Raw genomic sequence first — 26,952 nt, forward strand, 5'->3', positions numbered from 1 at the left:
TCTTACAAACTTAACAATAAACCATCTGGGAGTTGGAACTTGCCTCATATTTCTGATTCAAAGTTCAATAGCCTACGTGAAATTTGAATATGTCCTGAAATGGTCTCAGAGGTAAAGGGACAAGTTAACAACCATGGAAAAAGACAAGACAAGATGTACAAGATAACATCCTATTATATAGTCAAGTGTAGTCTTAGTTTGTGTAGCTGCAGTAATACTTTTCAGTCCCACTGTGCAACCTGCCCACGCTCACAACACAGGACAATGCTGCAGTCTACCTGCTTCACCCTCCGCGTGGCTGTCACTCACCCCGCCTCGGTCCAATCAGAGCGCGCAGGGGGCCGTGGCTCCTCCCCTGTGTATAATTGAAGTTTCTTTAGTTTCTCCAGCGGAGCCCTCACGCAGTATTGTCCGAACCGCGGAGGGATTAAAATCACAACAAGCGGGACCATGTTTAGGAGGAGACTAAGCGCGTGTGTGACGCTGTGTTTGTGGATTACCGCGTTAATGGCACCGGGAAGTGTGTGCGCAAGGAAGCAGGACGACTCTTTCTTCACTGGCAGCATTTACCGAGCAAGATGCGCTTCGAGGTGCCTCAGTCTGCACATCACTCGCATCTCTGCCTTCTTCAAGCACTCCCAGGTACGAGACACGAACGGACACCGCGCCACCGCCGCGCCTCCGGCTCCATTTAACACCAAACATCACATGTTAATTCATACCATTTATTTACGCTCGCGTCTCGATCAAAGCTGTTTCAGTGGAGCCCGTTGCGCTGCAGGTTCTCACTAATGTCGCTCAAACACTTCCTCACTTTGGGCAGGATTCTATTTTGAACTGCAAGTGGCACCAGTCGCCAACATGAAGGCTTGAGTTGCTTGTAAAGTTGTCACATTCACCACGATGTACTATACTACTGTTAATTCCCATAAAGTCGCTGCACCATTCTTGACTCCAGTCCTAATGGATGTCTTACTGCCCACAATGGTGCCAGGTCCCATTCATTACTTTGTAATAAATGGAAAATTGCTTGTTTTTTGGCTTGCAAATGCCATAGGTCAGCTTACATTACGCACTTTACACTTTATTGATGTCTGGATCTCTGAGTGGGCACTGCCTCCACGTTTTCTGTTATTGAGACCATAAATTGGCCTTATTCTCGCTTGATTGGCTGTGGGGCTTCAGAAGTTGTTTTTCATCCCTGACTGGGCACACTGTTCTCCCTCCAGGATTATGACTGCTCTCTGATCCCTGTCCCTTTTCATTAGCCACCTATCTGCTTCTGGTGACTGCCTTTATATATTTGCATTTGCATGTGTTTTGTTACTTTTGTGCTTTCTCTAATTGTCCAAAAACACTGAGGTAAAACTGTAATTAGCCCTGTTGAGGCAAATGAAGGCATTGCCCTCTTCTTTGTCACCGATTAACTTAACTTGGGGGCCACTTATTGATCTTTTGCAATGTTTTTCAAAGCAGGTCCGTGGGGGACGCCTGCCCACTGGAGCTAATTCAAGCTATTTAATAAAGGGATAAGTGACACATGGGGTGACGGATGAATGCAGTTTACAGGAACTCTGAAAGAACAGAGGAGAGGCCTAGCAGAGCATCCACTGATTGGAACAGTGTGTCTTGGCACGCTCAAGGCACAGATAGTACTGCATGTGTTGGTGGTGGCCCGGAGTTGAAAGTTGAGGCATTAAATCAAGTGAAAAAAATCAGTGAAAAAAATCTTACCTCTAATGAACAACTAATAGTTGCCATAATTGAGTGCAGAGACGCAGTGTCAGGGCCAGACGTGCTCAATAAGGAGCAGTGGGAGGTATTCGTCAAAAAGAAAAGTGTTTTTGCGGTTGGCGATAAGCATAAGGTTTGCATGACAGCACCAAGAATAGCAAATGTTGATAATGTGCAAGGACTGTCTTGGCTTGGTGTTCTTAACAGGGCTTTCATGTGAGAATGGGGGGTCTGGTCAGCTGCATAAACATATGGCTGACCCAGCACACCCCCCACCCCATACCCCATACCATCACCTCTCCTCTTCCCTCCTCTGCCACCGCCCTCACCCCCCCTCCTCTGTCCCTGCCAATAAATGCCAGCATCACACCTCAAAAGGCCTGGGCTGGATACACGCTGAGCTTCCCATATTACTCCACACGGGGGTCACCTTCCTGCTAACTGCCTGCGCCCAATTGTGGTAACTGTGATAAGCTCTAATGTAGTGTTGCCACAAAACTGGAGCGTGCTCAGTCAGCACTACCCACAGGTGGATGGACTTCCTCTGGCAGATCTCATTATGGTATACAGCCACAAACAGCTCAGCAGTGATGGAGACGCCAGACCTCTTAATTTAATGCGGACATCCTTCATGGGTCATTTAATATGAGATAGGGAAATCAAGACACACTATGCTTGCCATTTTATAGTAAGGGAAAGCCCCACATGGGACTCCTGTCTGCTGTTATAGCGCATTTTATATTGTCCACTTAATATCTTGCAATCAATATGGACTGCTCCTGATTTTAACATACAATAATTTGTCTGCTAACACATTTTACAGCTGTTTTTTTAATATGTCTGTCAACTGAGTCCAGATTCCTTTTTTGATTTTTATTTAAAACTTGCACATGTTTTGGAACACCCACATACTTTTCCTTCTGTTTTATGTGGCGGAATACCGAGGACAAACGAGAAGCTTTATTTTAATTGTCGCAAATATAAATTAGACACAATGAACCGTGCAGTTGCCGAGTTTGGAAAACCCACGGGTTGTCCTTTGCATGTCGGATTTATGGCAAGCTTGGATTTACTGAAGTAATAGTATTTCCAAATGCAGATTTATTGACGTTTGACTTCACTTTCATGGAACTTGTCAACTTGGTACATACAATAGACAGAGGGGGGAACACCCAGCCCATAAATATTAGCCTCGGACACTTCAGATATTAAGAGTGAACTGGGAGCTCGGTGCAATAATGTACTCTGAAAGCATCGGCCTTGTACTGGATTATTTATGTGTTGGAGCCATGAAGCCAAAAACAAGGTGTGTCCATGTACTCTTGTTATTACATCCAAGGCAATAAAAGCTATACATTTTACATGCGCTCATTCATTTCTAACATGCACACGATTAATGTTAATGACGGGGTAGAGAAAACATTGGAAAGATGGTTTTTCCATGTCCCCTTATTCCGGCCTTTGATATGATCTAACCTGTAGTGGAATCAGACCTGAAGCGAGTGGTAGTCCGTGTGTGGGGTTTTTCATTTGGTAAGACAGGGGATGAATAGGCGGTCTATATAGGCTGGCCTCCTCACTCTGTAAATGCTTTTAAACCATGACAGTCGAGTCTGTAAATCTCTGGCCCTCAATCCTGTTACACCCCTGGAGCTCACCTCATTTCACAAATTGCCTTTGGGGGCCAAACTGGAGGTAACTTTTTATGTCCGTGTTCTTAGATTTCTGAAACATGCCTTCTATGTTGTCATTGGAAGCGCTTTGAAAACGTTAGCTCACTTTCAGACACACTGTCAAATAATTCATATTACATGCATTATTGATGAGGTAAATGGCCGCAGACCCCACACCCACTGAAGTCAGGGGCCGAAATCTTGAGACCTGTTATTTTAGTGCTGCATAAGTGCCCTTAAAGATCAGTTATTTTGGTGGTCCCTGCTCCAGGACCCCCGGGCTGTCAGTGGACACACAGAGACACTAGTCTGCCCTTTGAAGTCCAGTCAGTCACCTTGGACAGGAACATACAGAGTCATTGTAATTAGTCACTTGTGGATACTCAGGCCAGTAACTGTCAAATGTCTGAATTCATCATTAAATCCAGATTAATATAGACAGATGAATGTTTAAACTAAATGTCAAAATAACTGTGAAATTGTTCTTCTCAAAAGCAGGACTGCACTGCTGTTGTAGAGCTGAGTGATATGACAAATAAAATTATTATATTTTTTTCCTCAATGAGATTTTTTATTTTATTATTTGCTTTTTATATAATTTCTTGAGCATAACTGATGCAGACTTTGGATCTGTGTCATTTAACACAATACAAATAATAGTTACATTTCTTCCTCCAAAGTCTGAACTCTGCTCCAAACCACATGCTTTTATTGACAGAGGATTGTTTGTAGACGTCTCAATTAAAAAAGACCCACCCATTGATTCACTGCACAGCCCTTCTCTGTTGTATCACAAGTGTTTTGATAATTAGTTTTTAATGTGTCTGGTATCGAGGAAAGAATTTTTACAGTGCAAGTTAATTGGCAGTTCCTGCTCAGACAAATAATTAAAAATGACTATAGTACAGCCTTTACTTTTGTATGACTTTTATTGGCTGCAATAGAATCTATATGGATTTGGATTAATCAAATTCTATTATCTTTCAGCATGCTTGTGGACACAGCATCCAGTTTGTGTATCTTTCCTTTGTGCATGGTATAAAATTTAGCTAAATATAACTTATAAAATCATCTAGCATTTAGCTCTTCATATCTAACTTTTCCTGTAAAGTTTTAAAAATGTCACTCAGCTGTGTGGCTGTCAGTCTGCCATATGTATTTCATATGCGTGATAGGCTGTGTTGCTCTGATGTATTCTCATGAGATGGGACTCAGTCCCATCAGACTTATATAATACAGTGAACTGGTTGCACTGTCTTTATTAGTTTTACATGGTTTTCTCTCTTGATTATTATAAACTCTACCCAAAATATATTTAAGTATTCTCATCCATGCACTACCATATGCTGTATGTTTGCTATAACTACAACACAATTTTATTCCTGTCATCCATCTTTATAAGTGCACAACTACAGTACACCCTGCAGTACCTTTAACAGTAAGGCAGCGTAAAAATGTCAGAAATATATACTGCAGTTTAAAGGTAAAAGGGGAGACAAAGACACGCCCGTGGCCACCTGCTCTTTCTTCTCGTCTGACAACAGTAACAATGTCTCGGCGATGAGGCTCTGTTTACATGACTCGAAGTGGTACATTTACCTATTACTGTTTGATCTGTGCGCCTCCACACAGAGACAGGAGGGGTATCTGGTACGCATTCACCCCACGGTCCTTGACATGAGCCCTGCTTTATGTTTGGGCTGCTGAAGAATGTCACGGTGAGTCGCAGGGATGAAGTCCTGACCTATAATTATTCCCCGTTGGTCCCTGACATGGAGAGGTCAGGCCTGGACAGCTGGGGCAACATCCTGCTGGGCCTCTCTGCTACATGGATGCTGTCACCGTGCAAAATTAGCTCCCCCGGCTCGATCCGCTCCTGTCGCGGCTTGATTGATGGGCGACGAAAGGTGTCAGAAAACACGACTGATGATTTCGAACGTGGCCGAGTGTTGTGACAATCTGTATAAATTATCCCCCGGCATCGGTTGTCACTGTGAATATCAGGCCTTTATTTATGGCTTGGTGCCGACAGGGGATGGAGTTAGATGGATCGTCTTTTATAAGTTACCGGACTCCACACGGATTTTAATTATGCAATAAAACACAACATGACAGGTGGGGAATAATTCATGTTTTAATCAGGGTTCAGTTGACAGTGTAAAAGCCTTTTTTTCTACACAGGAATACTTTTAATTACCTCCTCCTAGGTGTTTTGCTTTGACAGTTTTTTTTGGTGTTTTTAGAAGTAAATGCACAAAGTAAAAGTCAGATTTTCATGAGGTCAGTAATGAGCCATGACACTGGCATTTAAACACCACCTGATGCCAGATATACTGCCTCTAGCTACAAGGGATCAGTAAAAACAATAATAAAGCTTTGTGGCTTATATATAGACCTTGTACAGTTCAGAGATTGCCTGCAAATCTCCAGATTTGATTCATGTTCAGGAGTACCTGGCTGAAGTATTTGCATGCTTTGAGTTGTAACACCTATAGCAATATTACAGTTATAACAAACTGCTACCTTTTATACAAAACAAATGCGTGCAGCCACGTCTCAAGACAAACCACACAGCCTGCATATGTTGCACCCTCTGCAGGATAAGCAGTGCAATGGTGCCACACAAAGCTGACAGGCTGTCACCATAACCAGGTAACCAATGCCCAATAACTAAAACAAAACTTGTAAACTTGTATTTGTTTTGCAAATTTGTGAAAAATGCTCATTTGCGTTTGGCAGAAACGCAGTTAGTGAAATGCTGTTGCTGTGGAGTCAAACTCTACAGCAATAGCAATGGGTTCATATTCACATTGTTCATTTGGACTGGCCATAAATCTTGACTTGAGTGAAGACTTCCTTTTGGAGTGACCCTGCAGCTTGTGGATACATTTCTCATCCTTATCACAGTTTTTGTAGTGGAGATTCTCAGAACAATCATAAGGCCCTTTGAAGCCCATTTGGCCATTATCCTTGACACTAAAAGCACAGCACTTACTGGTACTGGATGTTAAATTAAAGCCTTTAATGATAAGTTCTCTCATAGGGTCTCATGGGAAATCTCTTCTGGATTGCATAGTGTGGAAACCCTTTGAACTTGACATTGAACTTGCACAGACTTTCTGAATACTAAAAACTGTCCTGTTGCAAAGTTGTAGTGTGTTGCCATTTGCATTCCTAATCACAATCCAGGTCAATGACAAAACAGAATCCCAGAATTCCGCTGCATAGTCTCTGTTAATGTGTGCGTTTTACTCATATTTTCAAATTTACAACTTATTCAGAAGACTCAACCCCCAGAGTGTCGCAAAGCAGTCTGGCCTGTCCACGCACTCAAGCTTTTAGTGTCTTTTATGATGATCAACCGGTCTATTATTCCAGAGTCCTAGCCTTGCACTTGCTATCCAAGCACAATTACGTGAGCATGGAATGACAGAATAATGCGACCGCCTAATGAAATTCAGGAAATGGACACTTGCGCAAGCTGTTGAACCCAAGTGGTCTTGCACTCAGCAACCTTTCTATTTACACATTGAGGACTTTAAATGGGGCAGGTCTATTAAGGCAAAATGTCTATCCTAGTGAACAAGGTGGTACTTCCAAGCAATTAAAAGGAAATTGGCAGTATCTGCAGCGTGCACATGAGTGCTGACTTCAGTTCCTCTCTCTGTGACCTCGGGGTGTCTGGTGAGAGATCAAACAGGCCTAGAAAACAAGAGGGAAAACTCCGGTCACTCTGCTCCACTGAAAATGACCAGAGCTGTGCCCTGGTCCTTGCCTTGTGACCCCACTTCCCTGCTTAGGTTATGCACATTTGCTCACTCCAACCCTTCTGTTTATTTTTAAAACCAAGTCCAAGGAAACGTCTGGATGCGGTAGAAGTATAAACAAGTAGAACCAGATTTAGATGCCTGGAGAACATCTGAAGTCTACCTATTAGTTAATTAATCAAATTGTTCCAGATATTATTCTTGGTATGATTTTTTACAGTGTTTTGTTGCCCTTGTCCTAACAAATGAGCTATCAGGTTTTTATTAATACTACACCAATTATATATTTTCTCATGTTCTGTTATGAATTATATCTGGTTGTGTGCAGTTCTTATTTCAATCCAGTCTAAATGGAGAGGGCTGTATTAGGAAGAGTATCTGATGTTAAACCATGAAATCGCTGCACACTTGTCAGATCATTTGGTTGCCATAGAAGGAAAACAGAATACATGTGTGTTTTGTGGTGAATGAAGATGCATTTTGAAGTGACTTTATTCTGCTTTTGTTTACATTTCATATTTAATCCTTTTTTGGAAATACGATTATGTAGCTAATTTCTATGTTCTTTCTCTTTCAGAATAATGGATCCTTGGTTTGGTGCCAGAATCACAAGCAGTGCTCCAAGGTAGGTTCACTCTGTACATTTATGAGACACATGCCACATATATTTGCTCCTTTATCAGTGAATATGGCGCCATAACAAATACATGTCCTGACAAGCCTAATGTTTACATGCCTCCGGGAATCACCTCCAAACCCCTGCAGCTCTAGCATTCTCTCAGTTTCAGCTAATCCTCACCAGGCAGCACAACCGTCTGTGATTGAAAGCAGTTAATACCTAGCTGTTTATGAAATGATTTTTTTAATGCCATAATTTGGGATTGGAGTCGGAGGCATTGCGGCAAACCTCCCGTAGGGTTTGTTTGGGTTTCATTCCCTGTCCTGAAGAAGGTTGATACAAAAGCTGGTGTTGACAGCACCCCTGAAAAGATGGTGATGACATATTCTATCAGACTGTCCTGCAGCTGTTGACAGGGCTCTTGGAGGTGTACTGGGGTAGACTCCAGTGAGAGCAGTCTGTAAAGCTGGAAGACAGAAGATGTTATGGAGGTGAATCTATGTAGAAATTTGACCTATTTAAAATCAACCAGTGTTTCTACATGCAGGTATCACCTTAGTCTGTTTATAAATGATTACAATTATATTTTGCGTTTCTATGACTTTCATTTTGACAAGGCAGGTTGAGTGTTTTGCCCAAAGGCACACCAATAGCATGAAGCCATTGCATGGACTGACTGAGCTACTATAGTCTACAGTTACAAATTAATTAAATGTCTTAATAATATTATGACTGTCTTATTGAAAGAGTGGAAGAGGTACAAATTATCGTCATACCATCTAATAATTTGACATACTGTAATTAAAGACTATTTAAGAGATTTACTAATAGCCAGTAAAAATAAATATTCTTTCTTACCCTAACAGTAATTGACAGCTAAATTAGTCAGGTTTATTATTACTAGAAATGCCAAAGACCACATTATTCCTTATCCAAGCACATGCTTGCCAAGACTTAAAGAGAATACATTCATAACTGTGTATGTTCCTTTGTTCACCGTCCCCACTGTTTTCCTACATGCTATAAAGTCTATGTTTAATGTGCAGGAAGTTGTCCAGGTGACCACAAAGTACACATAGTTGTGTGCGCATAAATATTGGTGTACTTAAACAGGAATGCATGCTGGGAGTTCAGGAGGCTCGTAACAACACAGTGGAGGGTCATTTAGCAAAACAGATTTCTTGTCATGTCTGTGCTTTAGTGGTATCTAATAATGACACTAAACATCTGAGATTGTTTACCTGGCAAAATGACCCTTTCTCTTTGATTTTATGCCTCTCAACCATTTTTCATAAGAGCTGTCATCGCCAGCCGCGTATCGGGCTTCAAACATCCAGAATGCGATTGTTCTGTCCCATTGTGGGGAGTGTGATCTCACTGGAACGCCTTGATGGAAACTCTTCAAATGTGCTACAGATGTTTTATGATGAATGACTATGATTTGAGTTAAAAGGTGAAAGGGTCAAGGTCACATGTATTGGCTTTAGAGTGAGATATTTTTGGTTTTGTGTTTTTGTTTCTTAAGAAATTAGAATAAATGATTAGCAATATATAGTATGTAATCTTACATCTATTTAGGGGTTTCTGCTTCCTTCCTGTTAAAGGCAACATTTTGAGGACTTTTCAACTTTCAAAAGATAGTTTTTTGTTTTCTATGGCAACAATCCTAATTCTTATGCTGAAACCCATGGAAAGCCCTTCTCTTATGGTGGTCAGTACCTGGATATTCCATAAAGTATAATTGGCGGGTTATAGCTCAGACAACTATGCTGCAATAGTGCTTGTTTGAATTTCAAATAGTTTCCTCCATCTAATTTGCATTTCCTGGATACAGCAGGGCTATTGTGCTCTGTACTTTTGAATACATCTGCAATGCATAGGTTATTTCCCTCTACCCTAATTAGCAAATATTTACATCATGTCCCTGTGGAGCAACTCCAAATTAATTCTAATGAGGGCACAAGTTGTTCTTTTCAGTGATTAACTCCCTGCTCCCAGAGTGCATGTTACTAAAGGTAAGTAAGATTTATGTAGCGCTAGCTGTGACTTTGTGATGTCAGATTAAGAGAAAAGACATTGTGTTGGTGATGCTGTGAAACTTGTTCCCCTCCTTTCCACTGTGATGGCCAACGCTGTTCTTGGCACCAGTTAATCCCTCGTCACTTCATGTTTGAGGGGCTGTTACTGGCTGCAGGTTTAAGCACAGCATACTGTTTTCATAATCAAGCAGCTACACACAGTGGAAATGTCCTCCACTCTTTAATAGACTTCTTGTTCGATGTGCCCTAACAACCATGTCACTTCACACTTCTTTATCCTCCTGCTGGCTCAAAGTGAATGGGTTAGATGTAAACCTTTAGAAATAATGACACCCTGGCTGTGTTGTGTGACAGCTGTAGTTCACTGGTGCTTGTTTTAAGAGGTTTTTGCATTTAATCAGTTTAATTGTAGCCCTGCTCTGGGTTCAGCCACGCGGTTTATGTGCACAGCCAGGGCGCTGTGCCTGTGCCTTTTGCAGCCAGAAGTCAATATTTGGTGGCAAACATCACCACACTTAACAACCACTCTAATGTCTTTAATACTCTCTTAGGCCCTGCCTACAGAGTGTCAAAACACAGGGCTATTGTGACCACTCGGAACAATTGCTCCAAATGGGCCCATGCTGTACAGTGTTTCCTGTGAATAGCTCTACAGCTACTGATTAGCCTCTTCACTTCATGAACGGCGTTGAGTCAAACAAGCACACAAAGGGGAAGACTGTGGGGGCCAGTCCGACCAGAGCACTCCCTGCCTGTGAGGAAAATGCAAGGAAGCACAGCCTAATAATTCAAACAAAGGATGCACTGACCCTGTCCATCTGTTGCCATTTTTAGGAGATCAAAGCTCTCTGTTTCCATTTGGGCTGAGAAAGTCCTTGTGGTCATCTTGTCTATGCCGCGTCCAGCCCCAAACTGGCGCTCAATGTCCTTTTGTCATGGTAATTAACCCTCCTGCTCTCCCTCTCTCCTTGTGAGGTGGCACTTTGAGTGTTGGTGAGTCATTATCATTCCATAACACCAAACTGGAAACAAACCCCATTCAGACCCAAGACGCCGGAAGAACAGGGATTTCTAAAAAGCTATTGTCACTTTGTCCGCCACTGTTAGGATGCCAGACATAAAAAAGTTTGGACCCTTCAAGTCTAAAAAGCTCCTTTTAGTGCAGAAAAAGCAGATTTTGTGAATGTACATGGTTGGGTTTTGTAACAGCCAAGAAGCTTTGTGAATTCAGAGCATAGCTGGTATTAGCCAGCTAGGGTTGCCCCCATGGGTGTCATCCAGGCTCCAAATCAAATGCTAGGATTGACTTAAGGCAGTTAAATGTCGTTCCGAAGCAAAGAGTTCACTTCATTACTCACAGTTCTCCCGGGAAGAGGGGAAGAAAGGACACGAGCACTAAGCTTGAATAAGTTGGCCTTCAAGGAGCCGTTGGAATATACCCATCACTAAACTTTCCCCAGAAAAATGTCAAGAGACCATCCTAAGCATTTCAACTATATTTGCCCTTAAGCTGCAGATCTTCCTTCAACATCTTTTGGCAATTTTTTTTAAGCGACCACATCCTTGCATTGTTTTCGTTAAGAATTTGCAGTTGACATATAAAGATCCATTGTCTGTTTGCAATTTGACAACGTAAGGCATGTCTTTCAGAAATGTGTATCCCAGGTGGCTCTTTTGACTGAGCCACACTGCTCAATCATGCCCTGAGCCTCACATACCAGTGCATATGAACAAGAAGTGTTTACCCTATTGGGATAACACGCGCCGCCGTATTCACATGTTGGAGGCTTTGGAGCGGTTTGCCTGAATAACAATTGCAGGAATGCTACTATGTCTCATTCAGTGTGTCTTTCAAAGCCCACTGTCAAGATTTGGACCAACCCCCACTTTTTCTCACAGCAGAGACATGGACATATTTCCTTCCTTGCAATATTGTTTTAGGTGAAACTTTCAATTCAGTGTTTAAGTGTCTAATCTGACTCCTGGGACTCCCTAGTAACAAAAAATATATTTAGGATGGGCTGTAGTTATTGGTATCTTAGTTGATAGCATTTTTTTTTTTAATTTGTTGACTAATTATTTGATCAGCTTTCTAAGGATTTAACAGTAGAAAAGGGGAGTTAACATGTTTTGGGAGTGACAGTTTTATCTGCCTTTGTATCTGCCCTTTCTTTTCTCTTTATACATGTAGTTTTTGCACAAAATTGTAATCATTTTGAGAGCTTTTGCAACATCCACGCTGCATACCCTAATAGTCAATTAATCACTGCTCTTTTGACCTTATTCTGCCCCACCTACTTCATCCGTAAATGCGACAAAACTGCGCTTTCTTTTTGATAGCACTTCCGGTTAAGTGGGAATCCCGTGCTTTTCAATGGTTTTCCCGCTAAAATATTATATAAATTAGGTTGATGTGTGGCACCGATTCACTGGGAGGTTTTAAAACGGCTCTGTAGTCCGTATAGAACTTATTTACTGCCACGATCTGCAGCTTCATGCAAAATAATACATCCTGAATAGCCATGGCAGCGCCCACAACAACTTCCAGAATAAGGTGAATAGCAGACCAACATTGCTTTAGTTGACGACCACCCTATAAGATATTGAGCATCGTTCCATCGTTCCATTATGCAATAAAATGCTGCATCAAATGTGTATCCGATTGTTATTTTAAGCTGCAAAATGTTTTACTACATTTGTCAAACCTTTTAACTGCCTTTGTACTCAAAATAGCATCAAATCAAAGTAGTAATTCATCAAAAGATACACACACCATGTCTATCTGTTGAACAAATATTTGCTTAACCAACAATTTCCTATGTATATGACCATATTAAACGGCTAATTGACATTCAAAATAAGTCTCAGCCCATTAGCTATTGGCGCTCCAGCAGTGAGGCTTCCCTAATGTGTTGGGTTTACAAGTCCTTGTGTGGTCATCTCTTCCTTTGGCGGCGTGCAGTATATCGAGGGGCGCTGTGAAAAATGTGATAAAGTGGGTGCTTGGTGCTAGTTTACAACTGAGCATGGCAGGAATAGTTGGGTGATTAGACACACTTCAAAGCACCTTTTGGTCAGGTTGGGGCCAGACGCTGCTGTTACCTTCCTGAACCACATTACCAGCCCCGACACCTCAAGCCTCAACCTCCAAATCAATGTGCCCGCCTCACCTGTCAGTCCGTCTGTTAAATAGAGCATGTCTGACAGAATAGACCATGGCCATTTTGACTCCATCGATTTTCGTATTTGGAAAATCTCTTTAGTTTTGTAGAGCTAAAGGCCTTGTATTCACCTCGGTCGCTTACAGAGAGTGTGCGTGCGTGTGTATGTGTGTGTGCGTGTGTGTGGGTGGTGGAGGAGTGTGAAGCATGCAGGGCTGGTCAGTCCCAGCAGGAAGGACCTGATCTGGACATGGTTGTTAAGTTTCATTGGCCAAAGGGGGGGTCGCTTCATTGGCTCCTATCTGTAGAGCTCATTATTCACATTGTGGGTGGCAGAGAATGAAAAACCCCCCACAGCAAAAAAAAAAAAAAAGTTAAAGAACTGGCCACAGGAGAGGAGGCGAAAAGGCCACAGTTTACACTTCGGTGGTGAGAGCACAGTGCTCTTGAGGTATTTCTGTATGGACCACAAAAACTGCAATACACCAGATAAGGCGGACATATTACTATTAGCCAACGAAATTACCAAACATGCAAATGATAAAAAGTTCAGCGTTTGGAGTAAAGAACAGTACATTTTGTTTGTAGGCATTCCTTTTCGAGCAGCTAGGACCTATTTTTCTGGTTATGTGAAATGGTTTGGTCAAGGCATGTTGCATCATAGATTCAACTTTAAAAATTCTTTTTTAAAGCCAATATTGACTTATACTACCAGAACTATGTGTTTCTTCTTACGGAATGTGTACATGGTATGATTAAAATCGCATGCCAGTTAAAACTAAATAATTCACTGTGTTTCCTTTGATATACTGCTGTATTCTGCATATTTCTCAGCATCCATATGGGCTCAACTAGTTACAGAGGAGTACTTTATGTCCTTAAGAACAGTTTGTTTTTCAGCTTTTCATTAAACTAAAAATAAATAGGAGAAACCCCTCTGCTATGATAAGAGCGTAAGAGTTTGCGTGGAGCGCGTTGGCAGAGTGGTCTATAGGCGCTGACTAATGTGCTCCTGGAAACTGTCCATTAAGAGGTAACTCACTTCATTTAGCCGTGTATTGATTCTGCAGGGCCTAGTGTCTTTTTAATAGCGACTGTAATCAACCCCTAACATGGACCCCATCTCACATCCTCTCGCTGTCAGATGGGATTATATTCTCTGAAGGATTATCGTAATCAACGCGGCCGCACAATCCTCTTTCAGATAGTCACACTGAGACAATCTGCTCCCCATCACCCAGCGCTCACTTCCATTGTAAACAAGTCTTACAGCGTACCTTGCGTATTCACTGCGCTGGCTCACGTGAGACAGTGGATTCATTAGGGGGGAAATTAATCTAGAGTCTTAGAAGTCGCTTGAACTGATCATCATATTAAGACATAGAGATTAAACTGTAAGGATCTTAAATCTCATGTGCTTAGTCAGTCTACGATGGCTTTGCTCACAGCTTAAATCCTGTAGAATGACAGTTACAGGAAGAATCTGTGTCAAACTGTCGCTCATAGGCATATAGAAAGTCTTGGCTTTCAATTTATTTTCTGTGATTTGTTTAGGACAAGACGGCCAACAAAATGGAAAGCAAACTTTGGAAAACTTTTAAAATGCACTGTCTACTGCTGATATGAAGATGATTGATGCATTATGAAGTTGTCGGATGGCCTGCAGTTTTGTTAATAACACAATGGATTGAATTCGTCCATCATTCATCCATTTTCTTGAACCGGCAGCAGTCAAAGCACGGATGCCCAGACTTCCCTCTGCATGTACACTTTTTCTTCCCTTATTCTGTTTACTACTTTTGACAGCTGCTGGATGTTGTGGCTGGGTATGGCTGGCATTTCAAACAGCTTACGTTCCATGAAAAACCTTAAAAGCCACATGGGAATGTTAAGTTGCACTCCATTTGTAGTTTAAAGATGTTTGTTGATGATGATGACTTAAGTTAGGAGTTACTTTATGCTACTGTTCAACTGTTTTATTCGTGCTGGGAACGGATTATTATGTTAGACCTAATGTTTTGGTTGTTGGACTCATTACCAGTAACCATGTCACAGTGATGACAAGTCCAAGATACAAATTTTCTTTATTTTATTAAAGCTTTAGGTATGCTCATTGAAAATCTTATTGAGCCATTTGTATTTCCTGAAAGACGTGGAAAAACACCAAAGTCAGACTCCGCCTCAGTTAACTCACATGTAACTCATATATTAAACATAATAACAGTACTAACGATAATAATAATTACATGTATGTGGTTAACAAAAATGTTCTGTAGTGTCAAACCATAAACACTTTAAAGCCACTATTTCAAAAACTCATTCCAAATTTTAAATCACTCATCACCAGTGTTCATTGTAGCCTTGTTTTTCTTGAACTCCCATACGTTATAGTTGCAGCGGGGTCGTCGGTGTGAAGGTCTAGTTGGGGTAAGTCGGATTAGTGGATGTGAAGTGTTTCTCAAATAAACAAGTGGAGATAGTAGTGGAATGTGACTGCAGCTCAGGATTAGCACAGCTTTAGCGCCTTCAATAGCCCGCCGTGTTCTACATGTTGTTGTCCTACATTGGAGCTTCATTTGACACGACCATGCAAGGGGGTAGTCCTCAAATCCTTTATCTGCTTGTTTACCCGACCTCTTCTCTCTGTCTGTCCGTTTGGATGGAGCAACATCGCCATAACAGTTTTTCATTTTGAGAATTCAAAAGTGTGGGCCCATTATCGCTGGTTGTAAATCTGTTTCAAATAGACACTTTGGCATGGGGGAAGTATTTTATCGGACAATCCGTATGCTCTGCAGTATCTGTCATCATTAGTCTTGGTGCTCAGCCCTGGACAGGATTCACTGAAGTTTCCCATGCTGCTTCAGGAGCACAGGGGGCCTCTTTATCAACAATCTGACCCCACATGACGGCTACAGACCAGGGAGCGTAAACCGATGCCACGCTAGGTGAAAAGTGCAGCTAGGATTACACCTGCTGAAGTTTGGGTTGAGGTGGAAAGTAAATAGACTCACTTGAAAAATCACTTCCGCATTTACTTTCAGAACCAATCCTGTGTTGTAATACCCTTTTAACCAAAAATGTACCTTGTTTAACCTTATATAAATATAATACACCTCTGTTTTATTAAAGATATTTTTATTTCTGTGGAATAAGGTATGAAGCCCACTTCACAACCAGAAGACTGTGGATAGTAAGATTGGATTTCTATGGTTGCTGTTTATGTCCAAATAATAGGATTGTAATCAAAGTCAAAGTCAGTTTGAATTAGGGCTGGCAATTTCTTCTATTTTATTGATATTTAGTCAGGTCTAATCATCAGTAATATGGTTGGGTTTATTTTATTGAGAGTTCCACAGCCAGTCCTCGGACAGTAAAAGCATGTGGTTTGGAGCAGAGTTTGGACTTTGGAGCAACAAATCGGGCTATTTTTATGTCAAATGGCAGCGATTAAAAATGTGTAATGTTTATGTTCATAAAGTCAATACTGCAAGCTTTATTTTGTTTTGAAAATAAAAAAAGAGGAATATTCTTTTTCTTTTTTTTTTTGTCAAATCCCCCAGCCCTAGTTTGAATTGACATATTCTCTTATTTGAAAGATTCACTAAAATGACATTAAGTACTCATTTTGATGCCAGTGTACTTGAGTGAATACATTTCCACCTGTGAATTCCCTGACTGTCTCGCAGCCCTTCACCCATCACCATAGTCTGGACAGGGGCATCTCTCTGTGGGTGGGTGTTTGGGTGTCTGGCTAAAAACTTCGGAGTCATTAAGTATTAAGTGAGCGGCTATTGCATTCCACAGTAGACAAAGCCCAATCCTGGCTAAAGCTGTGTGGGCCTTTTTCACTCATAAATAAGGCAGTCCCTCCTGATTGTGGACTGAATGTATAATTCATGCACTGCCCCTCCTGCTCCCTCCCTTCTTCCTTCTCCTGGCTTCTCACTTTCTGCCAAGCTATTTCTTTTCAGCCCCTCTTTGTTGTCGCCAGTATCCTCAAGTGCGTAGAAATTAATAATTTAAAAAAGCAATTCTTGGGGAAATGTCTGTGCCACCACCTGCTCAGTTTGTCATCGACTCTGAGCTCACTTTGAGAAACCAAACAAAAAGTCGTGGAGGGCTTAGATTTCACTCCCCTCTCAGCTGGAAGGCCGCGTTGTTTCTCTCCCTTGTAAATTATGACACTGGCAGAGTTAACAGAGCGCTTCTCCTCTTCAGAGCTGTAAAACACTCACCGTGGAAAATATGACATTTTTTTTGTCTCTGGGAAATTTGACAATGTGCATAGTTTGTGCGATAGCTGAATAATGCTAAAGTAATGCTCTGGAAAGTTTGGGCTCATAAAACAAGTGGGGCTCACCTGAACTCACAAATGTGTTGTGTAATGTTAAGAGCCTGGGTATAGTTTAACTGATCGTAGCATTTTAGCAGCAGCTGAGGGTTGGCACTGCAGGCAGTGTGTTATATGATGTTTTTATACCATAAGATCGAAGATTGATTGAGTACACTTTTGTTTTTTGTAGTCTACAGGCTTGACAAAGTCTCAAAGCACCATCTATACTTTACAGTGGTTAGCTACTACTGTAGCCAAATCTGCCCTGGGGTAGATGGAAGCAAGGCTGCCAATGGGTGTCTTGCCCACGACAGAGCTTTGTCTACGCAGGGTTCAAACGGACAACCTTTGGGTTGGTGGAATAGTGCTTTAAACACTGATGCCCCATGTGTATATCAACTGTCTGAACTGGGTAATACATCCACTTTAAAGTAGTTTTACTTTTAAGGGTCTTCTTGATGAGTAAAACACATCCTCTCATCATTATCTTGGATGCATGACTGGATATGTATCAGCATACAATGCTTCACAACCTCCTGTCAGGTGTCAAGTTCCCTCATCTTCACTTAGCACTGTTAATGTGTTTGATCTACCTGATCCAGCCTCCGTATGCAGCTCACACCTGGGCTGAGTTGGAGCTGCGCAGACACCCTACACTCCGTATCTCACACAGGCAGCACAAGGTCATGTGAGGAAACACTCCATAACAGTCTAGACTTTGCAGTGGCCCAGGACGACTGCTATCTGCTTTTGGGGTAGCACAGTATTTCACAGCCCTTTGAATGGTAATGGCTTGTCAGGGACATGTTGGATAGCATCCGAGCATATGATTTTACACTTTCATTTCACCTCAGACACTTCATATTTACTTCATAATCATTATACCCACAGGCCCCATACAAGAGGCAGTGGTATTTTACACTTGTCTAACCTCAGGACATTCCTTGGATGGAAAGTGAATACTACTTAATTTTGTGTGTTTTTCTCAAAATAAGTCCTAAAAACAAAATGCAAATGTCTTGTTTTTACATTATTTTATGATACATTAGGCATAAATAGCCTATTAAGCTAATTAGTGCTATTTTGCTGTTGGGCGAATATGGACAGAAGTCAGAAAGTTTAGATTGACTGGAATCCAACTATTTTGTATAATGAGTGTATGGTAACCAAGAAGTACTTTAAGAATATGTTTGTTAGCTGTTTGGTCTGAATGTTATTGTTGCTTTTCATACTCCTGTATTTATAATCTGCTACAGTCATTTACAATACTTTCAACATAATATACAGAGCACCACATGAGACTTAGAAAACTTGAGTGCACTACAAGTATAATGTCAACAAGTCGGGCTTTTGGGGAACTTATGAGCTATCAACAAATATTGTCTCGCAAATAATAACAATACACACAAAGGAAAGTTTTATGTTATATCTATTTATGGCCATCCACAGATTCTGGTCTCCGTACTGTGTCCAAAGCCTCTACACTGTTGTAAACGTGCATACACAGTTGTAAAACACTGGTCTTTTTGCCAATACCAGATGTGCATATTGACATAGATAACAATGGTGTAGGAGAACAATCGTAAACTTGAATCAAACACATCTGCACTGAGTCCTCTGAGGTTTTCGCCACTTTGTAATTTCCATATTTCTACATTTTAGTATCAGCGTTGATGCGTTTAACCATTCTGTGGCTGGACTGAGAACAGTAAAACTCAGAGGTAGCAGAAACATGACCTTAACATTTCTGGCAAGCCCATTTGTATTGGCTTTGTTTGCAATAGATATATCACATGATAAAAATCCCTCCATACTGCGCTGCTAGCCTGGTGTTTCCAGATTTATCTTCTTTGGAGCAGCTTTTGGGAAACATCCATTTTCCCGAGTATCAACACTTCAGCTTATGGCGGAGACGGATGGTCAAAACTGATGGAAAAGATGGGATTTTTGCATTTATCAGGATTAGGCTGGTCCGGAGACAGGGTGAAAGCCAGTGAGAGATAAGAACTTTGCAAGGAAAATGGCTCAAGTGACAGCCAAATAAAAGTGAAATAGAGTGAGGAGTAAAAGGGGTGCTGTAAGTGGCTTTTTGAGGAGCGTAGTGGGTCTCTAGGTGCCGGATATGTCGATAGATATGAGGCAGGGAGGCCGCTGGCTGCTGCTATAATTGACTTCGGTCAGCAGTGGTGAGAAAAGCGCCGGAGCAGCAGAAAATAGCCATAACTCAATGAGACTGCCAGATTTACAAGGTGCGTGATCAACAACACATTGCTGCATATCTGACGCCAAGTGCAGTGCAAGAGGCTTTTGTGGATTCCGGGGGACAGCGAAGGCACCTTGTAAATACTATGTTTTGGCTTGCCATGAGCTTCGACACTTCACCGCGGTCACCACTGGGAGCAACTGGTTCAGCCATCTGGGTTCATAGGAAAACACACATTTACTGGCAGTTTGGTGTGTTGCCCAAGTTTAATTGAACAAATAACAGCATCAGTCATCGCGAGCGTTTCAGTGAGGCAAATGTCTACCGCATCAGTATGAATTATGGTCTGTGTGATATTTTGTATACACAGTGTTTTTAAAGCCCGGGGCGTCCTGACTAGTAGCAGTTCAAGCTTCATTAACTAAAGCAAAATACTTGGGTGACATTTTCAATATACACTTTTCAGTAGTTTATGTTTTTCTAGTCCCTCACTTGAGGCAGAAAGCTTTTTGTGTGTCAGAGCAGACCAGAGTAATGTTGTGGACCTACCGTTAGAAAAATTACAATTCTGGATTATACACAACATGTTTATAGTCTTTCATCTAATGGCACTGAAAAAAGAACAAAAACACGAAACTTCTTCAGACTTTTAATCAGTTTATCCAATAGCCATACCCATTCTAATAAAGTTTTAATATAGTGTATGTGACAATGTGGCTATGTGTACTGTCTCAAAACGAGGATGTATTAGATTGGATTTGTGCCCTTCTGAGTGGATGTTATATGTTCTTCTCAGTGTGTTTGGGCTCTCCATTTGACCTTCAAAAAGCACAAAAGGCCAAGCCTCCATAGGTGCTCCTGCCAAGATGCTTTTTGCTTCTGAAAAAAATTGACCTAGTGGCATTAAGGACAGGTCAAATGTAGACAAAACATTCCCACAGCGACATTAATCTGCCTCCAAACAAGTCTAGTAATCTTGTTTGGACTTGAAGAATGCAGAAGAGCTTTATGGGTTACCATCATAGGACTTGTTTTGAGCTCTGGAGAGGGAGATTGAGTTCTATTACTAATCCTTGACCAAATGATACTTAACAAAACACCAGATATGTTTTTGATGACGATGCATGGTTACAGCTGGAGAAAATCTAACCTAAACTCCAACCATAACCTATTAAACTATATCTGAACTTTAAATCATGTTGTTGATCTAATAATCTAACAATAAAAGGATTTACACCATGCAGACCTGATTTTTGTCTCCATAAGTGAGTCGGTCCCCTTGACTGGAGTGTATACAGATATTAGTCCCCACAATGTGATAAATACCCACCCAAACAAACTCAGTCCCCTCTCTCACCCCCGCTGTTACCCGTTTGGGCGTCCCAAGCCATGACAAAGTGAAGATGGGCTGTAGCACTGGCTCCCATTCAGGTCGGCTCTCTCAGTGGCCCCACAGAAAGCCTTTCAGGGTCCCCCCGGAGTAACAACTGCTGCGTTTTATTACAGCGTGAAATGGGGAGTGAAAGAGCGCCATGGCTGTTCCTACTTAACCATGCACAATGTGTCACTACTGGGTAGTAAGATAAGAGGACAAAGACCGAAATCAAATGCCAAAGTCTATAGAAACAGCCGCGTCTTCTTGTTTACAACTCTGAGCCAAACCATCCTTGTTGGAAATTTGTCCAGAAATATGTTAACATTGCATGGGATAATTACATGCATTCCGTCTGCTATTGAGACGCAGTGCTCTTAGCTGTGAGCAAGATTCACTAGGGACAAAGAGTGGTTCCTGAAAGCAGCGGATGCACTGTGTCTACCCCAATTATTCTTGTCTGTAAAGTTGCATCGGCTATTTTCTCAGGAAGTGGGGTGCTAACAGATTATACGACAAAAAACATGCTAACACTAATTACAAGCCTTTAAAACTCTGAAGTTTACATACCTGTTCAAAAACACTTGAACCGCCTTTAGCAATATAACTTTAAAACAATGTTAGCAATTTCTTTTAGAACTGGTTTACTAAAGTGAGTCATGGAATTGTAAAATAAAAATAAATAAAATAAAAAAGATGAAAATTGACATACGGACACCTGCGCCAATTTGATGTTTTTGGCAGCATTGTCTATTAAGATTGAGCACCAAAGTTGTGTAAATAAAAATCGTAGCATTGATTGATGCTGTAATTATGTACAGCTATCCTATTTGCTTTGGCAAGGCTTCACTTGTCGGCCCACCTCTCGCCTCCTGAACTGACAGGTGGGGGGCGTGTCCCGGTGCAACGCTGACAGATTGGCAGTATGAGCACACCTGCAGGGAGAACTCAATGTTACAACACTAATGCCTCTGCTGTTAAAGAATTTAGGCAAAGACACACACAAACAATTATCCCCATGGAGAAGACAAAAAAATCTGATCAGATCAGAGTTTTTTTTGTGTTTGTGTGTCGGACTAATGTGACTAATGCACTAGACTGAAATAGACTTTGTAGTTGCTGCCTAAATATTTTCTTTTCTTAATAATCATGACATGGGATAGGAACTAACTGAATGTTTTGCTGAGGAAATCTGACCTCTTCCAAGACACTCAGATAATTCCAAATTCAACATGTAAATGGTGAATATAATTTTAACATAATTAACTAAAATATAGTTATCAGATGAATATTTTATTTTTACTTTTTCACTTTTTTCAGTTGTACCTTTTGAAGCACAAAGCACCTCCTTTCCTGTCTGCTTTTCCAATCAAGGCAAATACTTTCTGTTACTACCTATCCCTCATTTCACAATACTGGACGTCCTGTGTAAGCTTAGCCACTCAGAAATATTTCTGCCTCTTTGATGCTATTTTCACTGACAACCTAAAACCATTTGACATCAACGCCTAATGTGGTGCCCAAAAAGTGACAACAAGCCCTGTCAACCCCAAAAATCACCAAAAACATCTATTAATCCGATGCGTCGCAGTGACCCCAATGTGTTATGTTGATTTAACTCACTTGATACGCAAGCTCTGGCATCTCAACCCAACCTCCTGTCTCTTCCCGCTGATTGTGTCCCGGGCAATTCATTCTCAAGAAAAGCCAAAGGAATGCATTCAGACATCGCACACACACAATCCTTCAATGAGCAAAATGAGCCTGATCCGGGGGCTTACAGTTGTATGTTCAGTGATTTGTTGGAGGGATTTGGGGAGCTTTAACATGTGCCTCTCCACTGGTGGGACGTTACCATTTTTGGGACATGCAACACGACCTTTCCATCTCTGCTGATATTGTGTGTGTGTGGCTATAGATTACCAACTGCTGCTGCGCTATGGGCATAACTCTCCCAGGACGTAATCGAGTGCTGAATTAATGATATAGGGTCAACATATTATTCAGAGCAAATGGTGATAAAATGGGCAAAAGGTTTCATGACGCAGAGGGATCACTTGGACGGCAAATGTGTGCATATGTCATGTTAGAAGTCGTGGTTGCACCTGATCAGCGCTGGGGGAAACCGCAAAGCCGTTAGTCTTGGAGCTTTGGCCTGTCATAACTTTGCCTGTGAGCGGCAGGGTGTCCACTATTCCCCCCGTGTTGTATAATAAATCACAACTGAGATATCTCTGTTCTCATGATGTGTGAGGTCATTTGAAAGACCTCCTCCCAGGCCATGATGAAGACAACTGGGCTTTTAACACTCGCTCAAACAACTGTCCATTGAACAGAATAAGTAAAGGTCCTGGAGAGCTGGCAGCTGCAGCCCTGTGCGTGGGCCTGATTGTGGCTCGCTCCTCCAGAAGCTTTGGGTTTATGTTTCATCATGCGCCCGTCCACTGCACTCCATAAAACGCAAATAAACTTTTCACTGGCAATAGCATAATAATGACAGAGGCAGCTAATGAGCCAATTAAACAGCCATAAATACAAGTCAGGCCGCATGACTTGGAGAATTTCTTACATCAACTTTGAGTTCAGCTCCAGAAATGGCCTCAGAAGGAGAGCTGATTGCCTAACATTTCTGCAATTTTATGACTTTTAATTGGGGCTCAGATTTTCTGCAAGAAGAGTGGGTTCATTTACCTTCAAGTCTATACAATAAAACAAATGCCAGGAGCCAACTTATGATAGAGCTGAACTAGAGCAGGTAGCAGCTTCCTGCTCTAGCTGAAGATGATCTGAAAAAGCAGAGTGCACTTGAGTTATATATTTTGTTTCTCTGGTGAAAGGTTGACCACAGACAGAGCTTCCCTGTCATCCCCCCAGACCCCCCCTTCTCTCCATCTCTACCTCACATATTGCAGTGTCTCACAGAGGCATGTGGGAGATGAAGTCTGTGCTGTGTCTGTCTGCTGCAGTGGTGCAGGAGGCTACATGAAGTGGAGCTGAATGAGTGACTTTGGCAGGTCTCTGTGGCTGTGGTTTGGGCGGCTGCACAGAAGCAGCCTGGCAGCTCCTGCTCTGCTGCTCTTTCACACCAGCGGCCTCTCTGCGCTCACTCTCAGTGGTGTCCTCAGGCACAGTGATTCTATTGGTCATACACACTCTTTGGTGTTATATTACATTAACTTTTATTGAATTTGATTCATGGAGGCTCAGTTCTATTTATGGCTAAAAGAGGTTTCAATAGATAAGTATAGTAAAGTTTCACTTCTTTCTCCAAAGGCACTGAGCTGTTCTCACTCTGCAGTAATGAATAAACATATTCCATGTGTAAAAGAGGGAATCCCATCACATTAGGCTAACTGTTCTGTTCTAGGGCCTGTCTTTGCAGCCTGGTGAAAGGGCTTTCATGCCAACGCCAAGTTGTATCAGATTTAAACAAGAACACTGGCAGGGTGAAGTGTTAGCCGAATGAGTCTAGTACAGCTGTGCAAATGAACATGCGGTCAAGAACCACAATGGTAAAACATTAAATAATAGAAACAAAGTGTTGAAGGTGCAGTGTGCTGTGCAAAGTATAACCCTGCTGGACCCAAGTGACTGGGTCAGCTGGGTTCAAAGGAACTCTGGGATTTATCTGAAGTACAAGAGGTACTAAATACCTACATGTCATGTATATCTTGTAAGGATGAGAAGGAATATTTTAGTTACAAATACATATCAATTTAACTTTAAAGCAACTATGAAAACATTTATATTATTATTATATAGATTATTCAAATGTTTACATTCCCTTTACAAATTGCAAGTCTTTGATGTATGAAAGAATGTACAATATTTGACAAATATCTCAAGTCTTTACACAATGGCCCTTCTAGGCCCTTAGAGTCACTTTGACATGAACAATCTATCTTGTAGACGCACAAAGGCAGGTGAGAGGTGTGTCTTTACATTGACAGGTCTTTTGTGTCTGCTCGTGTAAAATGGTGTTAATGCTCTTTGAAGAAATGTCAGGCATGTATAGGTATATGTTCCAGAGAAGTGGCTGCAGTGTCTTGTCAGGCTGCCAGCGCTACAGCCTCAGAAATAAGGCCTATCTCCAACGCAGTGCCGCTTTGAAGTGACTCACTCTTTGAAGAATTGACACCCTTCTCCTTTTCACAGTGCCTGGAGCCCTGCAAGGAATCCTGGGACCTGAAGGAAAACCAGTGCCAAGATTTATGCGAGGTATGTCACTAGCACAAACACTCCACTCGGCCTCTTCATACTCAGTGGGAAAATTCAATAAAAGGAAACTTTTCTGAAGGGGGAAAGTGGGAATGACACTGTTTAATGTAGTCAGCAAAGGAGCGAGTCATGAGCCCAAATGTAAACAACACAATCCCTGTTAGCTCACTGCGGCGACGACAGCTTGGACATTAAGGCAATCTGACATATATTTTCCCACTTCTCCACCCTCAGCCTCTGTTTCCCAAGAAGCACTATGAGTGTCTGACGAGCTGTGAGTTCCTGAAGTCTGTGGAGGGGGTGAAACAAGGCGACTGTCCCGCTCCAGAGAAGGCCAGTGGATTCGCAGCAGCCTGTGTGGAGAGCTGCGACCAGGATGCAGAGTGCTCCACTGTGAAGAAGTGCTGCTCCAACGGATGTGGGCACACCTGCCAGGTCCCCAAGAACCTCTACAAAGGTAATATATAAGTCTGGGGAAATTTGGGAATTTTGTACTATAGTCATCTGACTCCACATCTCAAAATGTTAAGGCAACTTATTACTTTTGCCTTGATATCTGGCCTGGGGACAACCGATGAAAATTAGCTCTAGTCAGCTAACTCGGGCGCATTTACATTATTTTTTTTTTTGTAATGTTTATTAATGTGCATTGTCCCCTTTTTAAATAAATAAATAAATAAATAATTAAATAAATACTTAATTTTATTCTGGATGGGGGACAAGGAGTCACAAGACACAAGCCACTCATTTTATGCCCGCTCCAGTATAAGACCTAGGCTAAATTCATCCTCAAATCTATGCATGTTGGAAGGAAACTAATTGTAATTTTTTTCATTGAATTTAAAATAAGTTTTGATAAGTACAACATACACATATGCAACATGCATACAACTTGTGTTATTATATAAATAGCAAAAACAAATTGCATACAATTGAAACCAGAAGTTTACATATACTATATAAAAAGACACATACACTTTTTTTCTCTGACATGAAATCAGACTAAACTTTTCCTATTTTGGGTCAATTAGGATTACCAAAATTACTTGTATTTGCTAAATGCCAGAATAATGAGAGAAGTTTTCATTACTTTCTTCAGTGTCAGAGGTTTACAAGATTACTATGCATTTAAACTTTGGGAAAACCCAGATGATGTCGTTGGAAGCTCCTGATAGGTTTATTGACAACATCTGAGTTAATTAGAGTTTGAAGGAACTCCAAAAACACACTGCTTCTTTGTGTAACATCATGGGAAAATCAAAAGAAATCAGCCAAGATATCAGGAAGAAAATTGTGGACTTGCACAAGCACTTTCCAGATGCCTGAAGGTGCCACGTTCATGTGTTCAAACAATTATACGCAAGTATAAACACCATGGGAAAGTCTAGCCATCACACTGCTCAGGAAGGAGATGGGTTCTGTGTCCCAGAGATGAACGTGCTTTGGTCCGACGTGTACATATCAACCCAAGAACAAAAGCAAAAGACCTTGTAAAGATGCTGCTGAAGCTGTGTGTGCCATTAAACACGGTGAAACGAGTACTGTACCGACATGGGCTGAAAGGACACTCTGCCAAGAAGAAGTCATTACTCCAAAAGAAACATGAAAAAGACAGATTACAGTTTGCAAATACACTCAGGGACAGGGACATGTCCTGTGGTCTGACTAGACTAAAATATTATTTATTATTATTACATATTGAGCATCGTTACATTTGGAGGGAAAAGAGAGAAGCTTGCACCATCCCATGAACACGTGTGGCATTAAAGAATATTATTTGGAAATACTGAAGCTACATCTCAAGACATCAGCCAGGAAGTTAAAGCTGCG

The 26,952-nt window shown here is 41.5% G+C and overlaps 1 protein-coding gene across 1 annotated transcript in view; it reads left to right on the forward strand.

Annotated features, from left to right (window-relative positions):
• Positions 1-395: 395 nt before the first annotated feature.
• Positions 396-26,952, forward strand: part of LOC117389335 (anosmin-1) — a 46,518-nt gene continuing 19,961 nt past the window's right edge. Inside the window, exons 1-4 of the mRNA XM_033986991.2 lie at positions 396-642; positions 7,752-7,799; positions 25,060-25,122; positions 25,357-25,579. Coding sequence (XP_033842882.1) covers positions 451-642; positions 7,752-7,799; positions 25,060-25,122; positions 25,357-25,579 — 526 coding nt within the window. The 5' untranslated portion in view covers positions 396-450. The remainder of the gene's footprint in view (positions 643-7,751; positions 7,800-25,059; positions 25,123-25,356; positions 25,580-26,952) is intronic.

The sequence above is a fragment of the Periophthalmus magnuspinnatus genome, chromosome 21 (assembly GCF_009829125.3).
Source record: "Periophthalmus magnuspinnatus isolate fPerMag1 chromosome 21, fPerMag1.2.pri, whole genome shotgun sequence".
Taxonomy (NCBI): domain Eukaryota; kingdom Metazoa; phylum Chordata; class Actinopteri; order Gobiiformes; family Gobiidae; genus Periophthalmus; species Periophthalmus magnuspinnatus.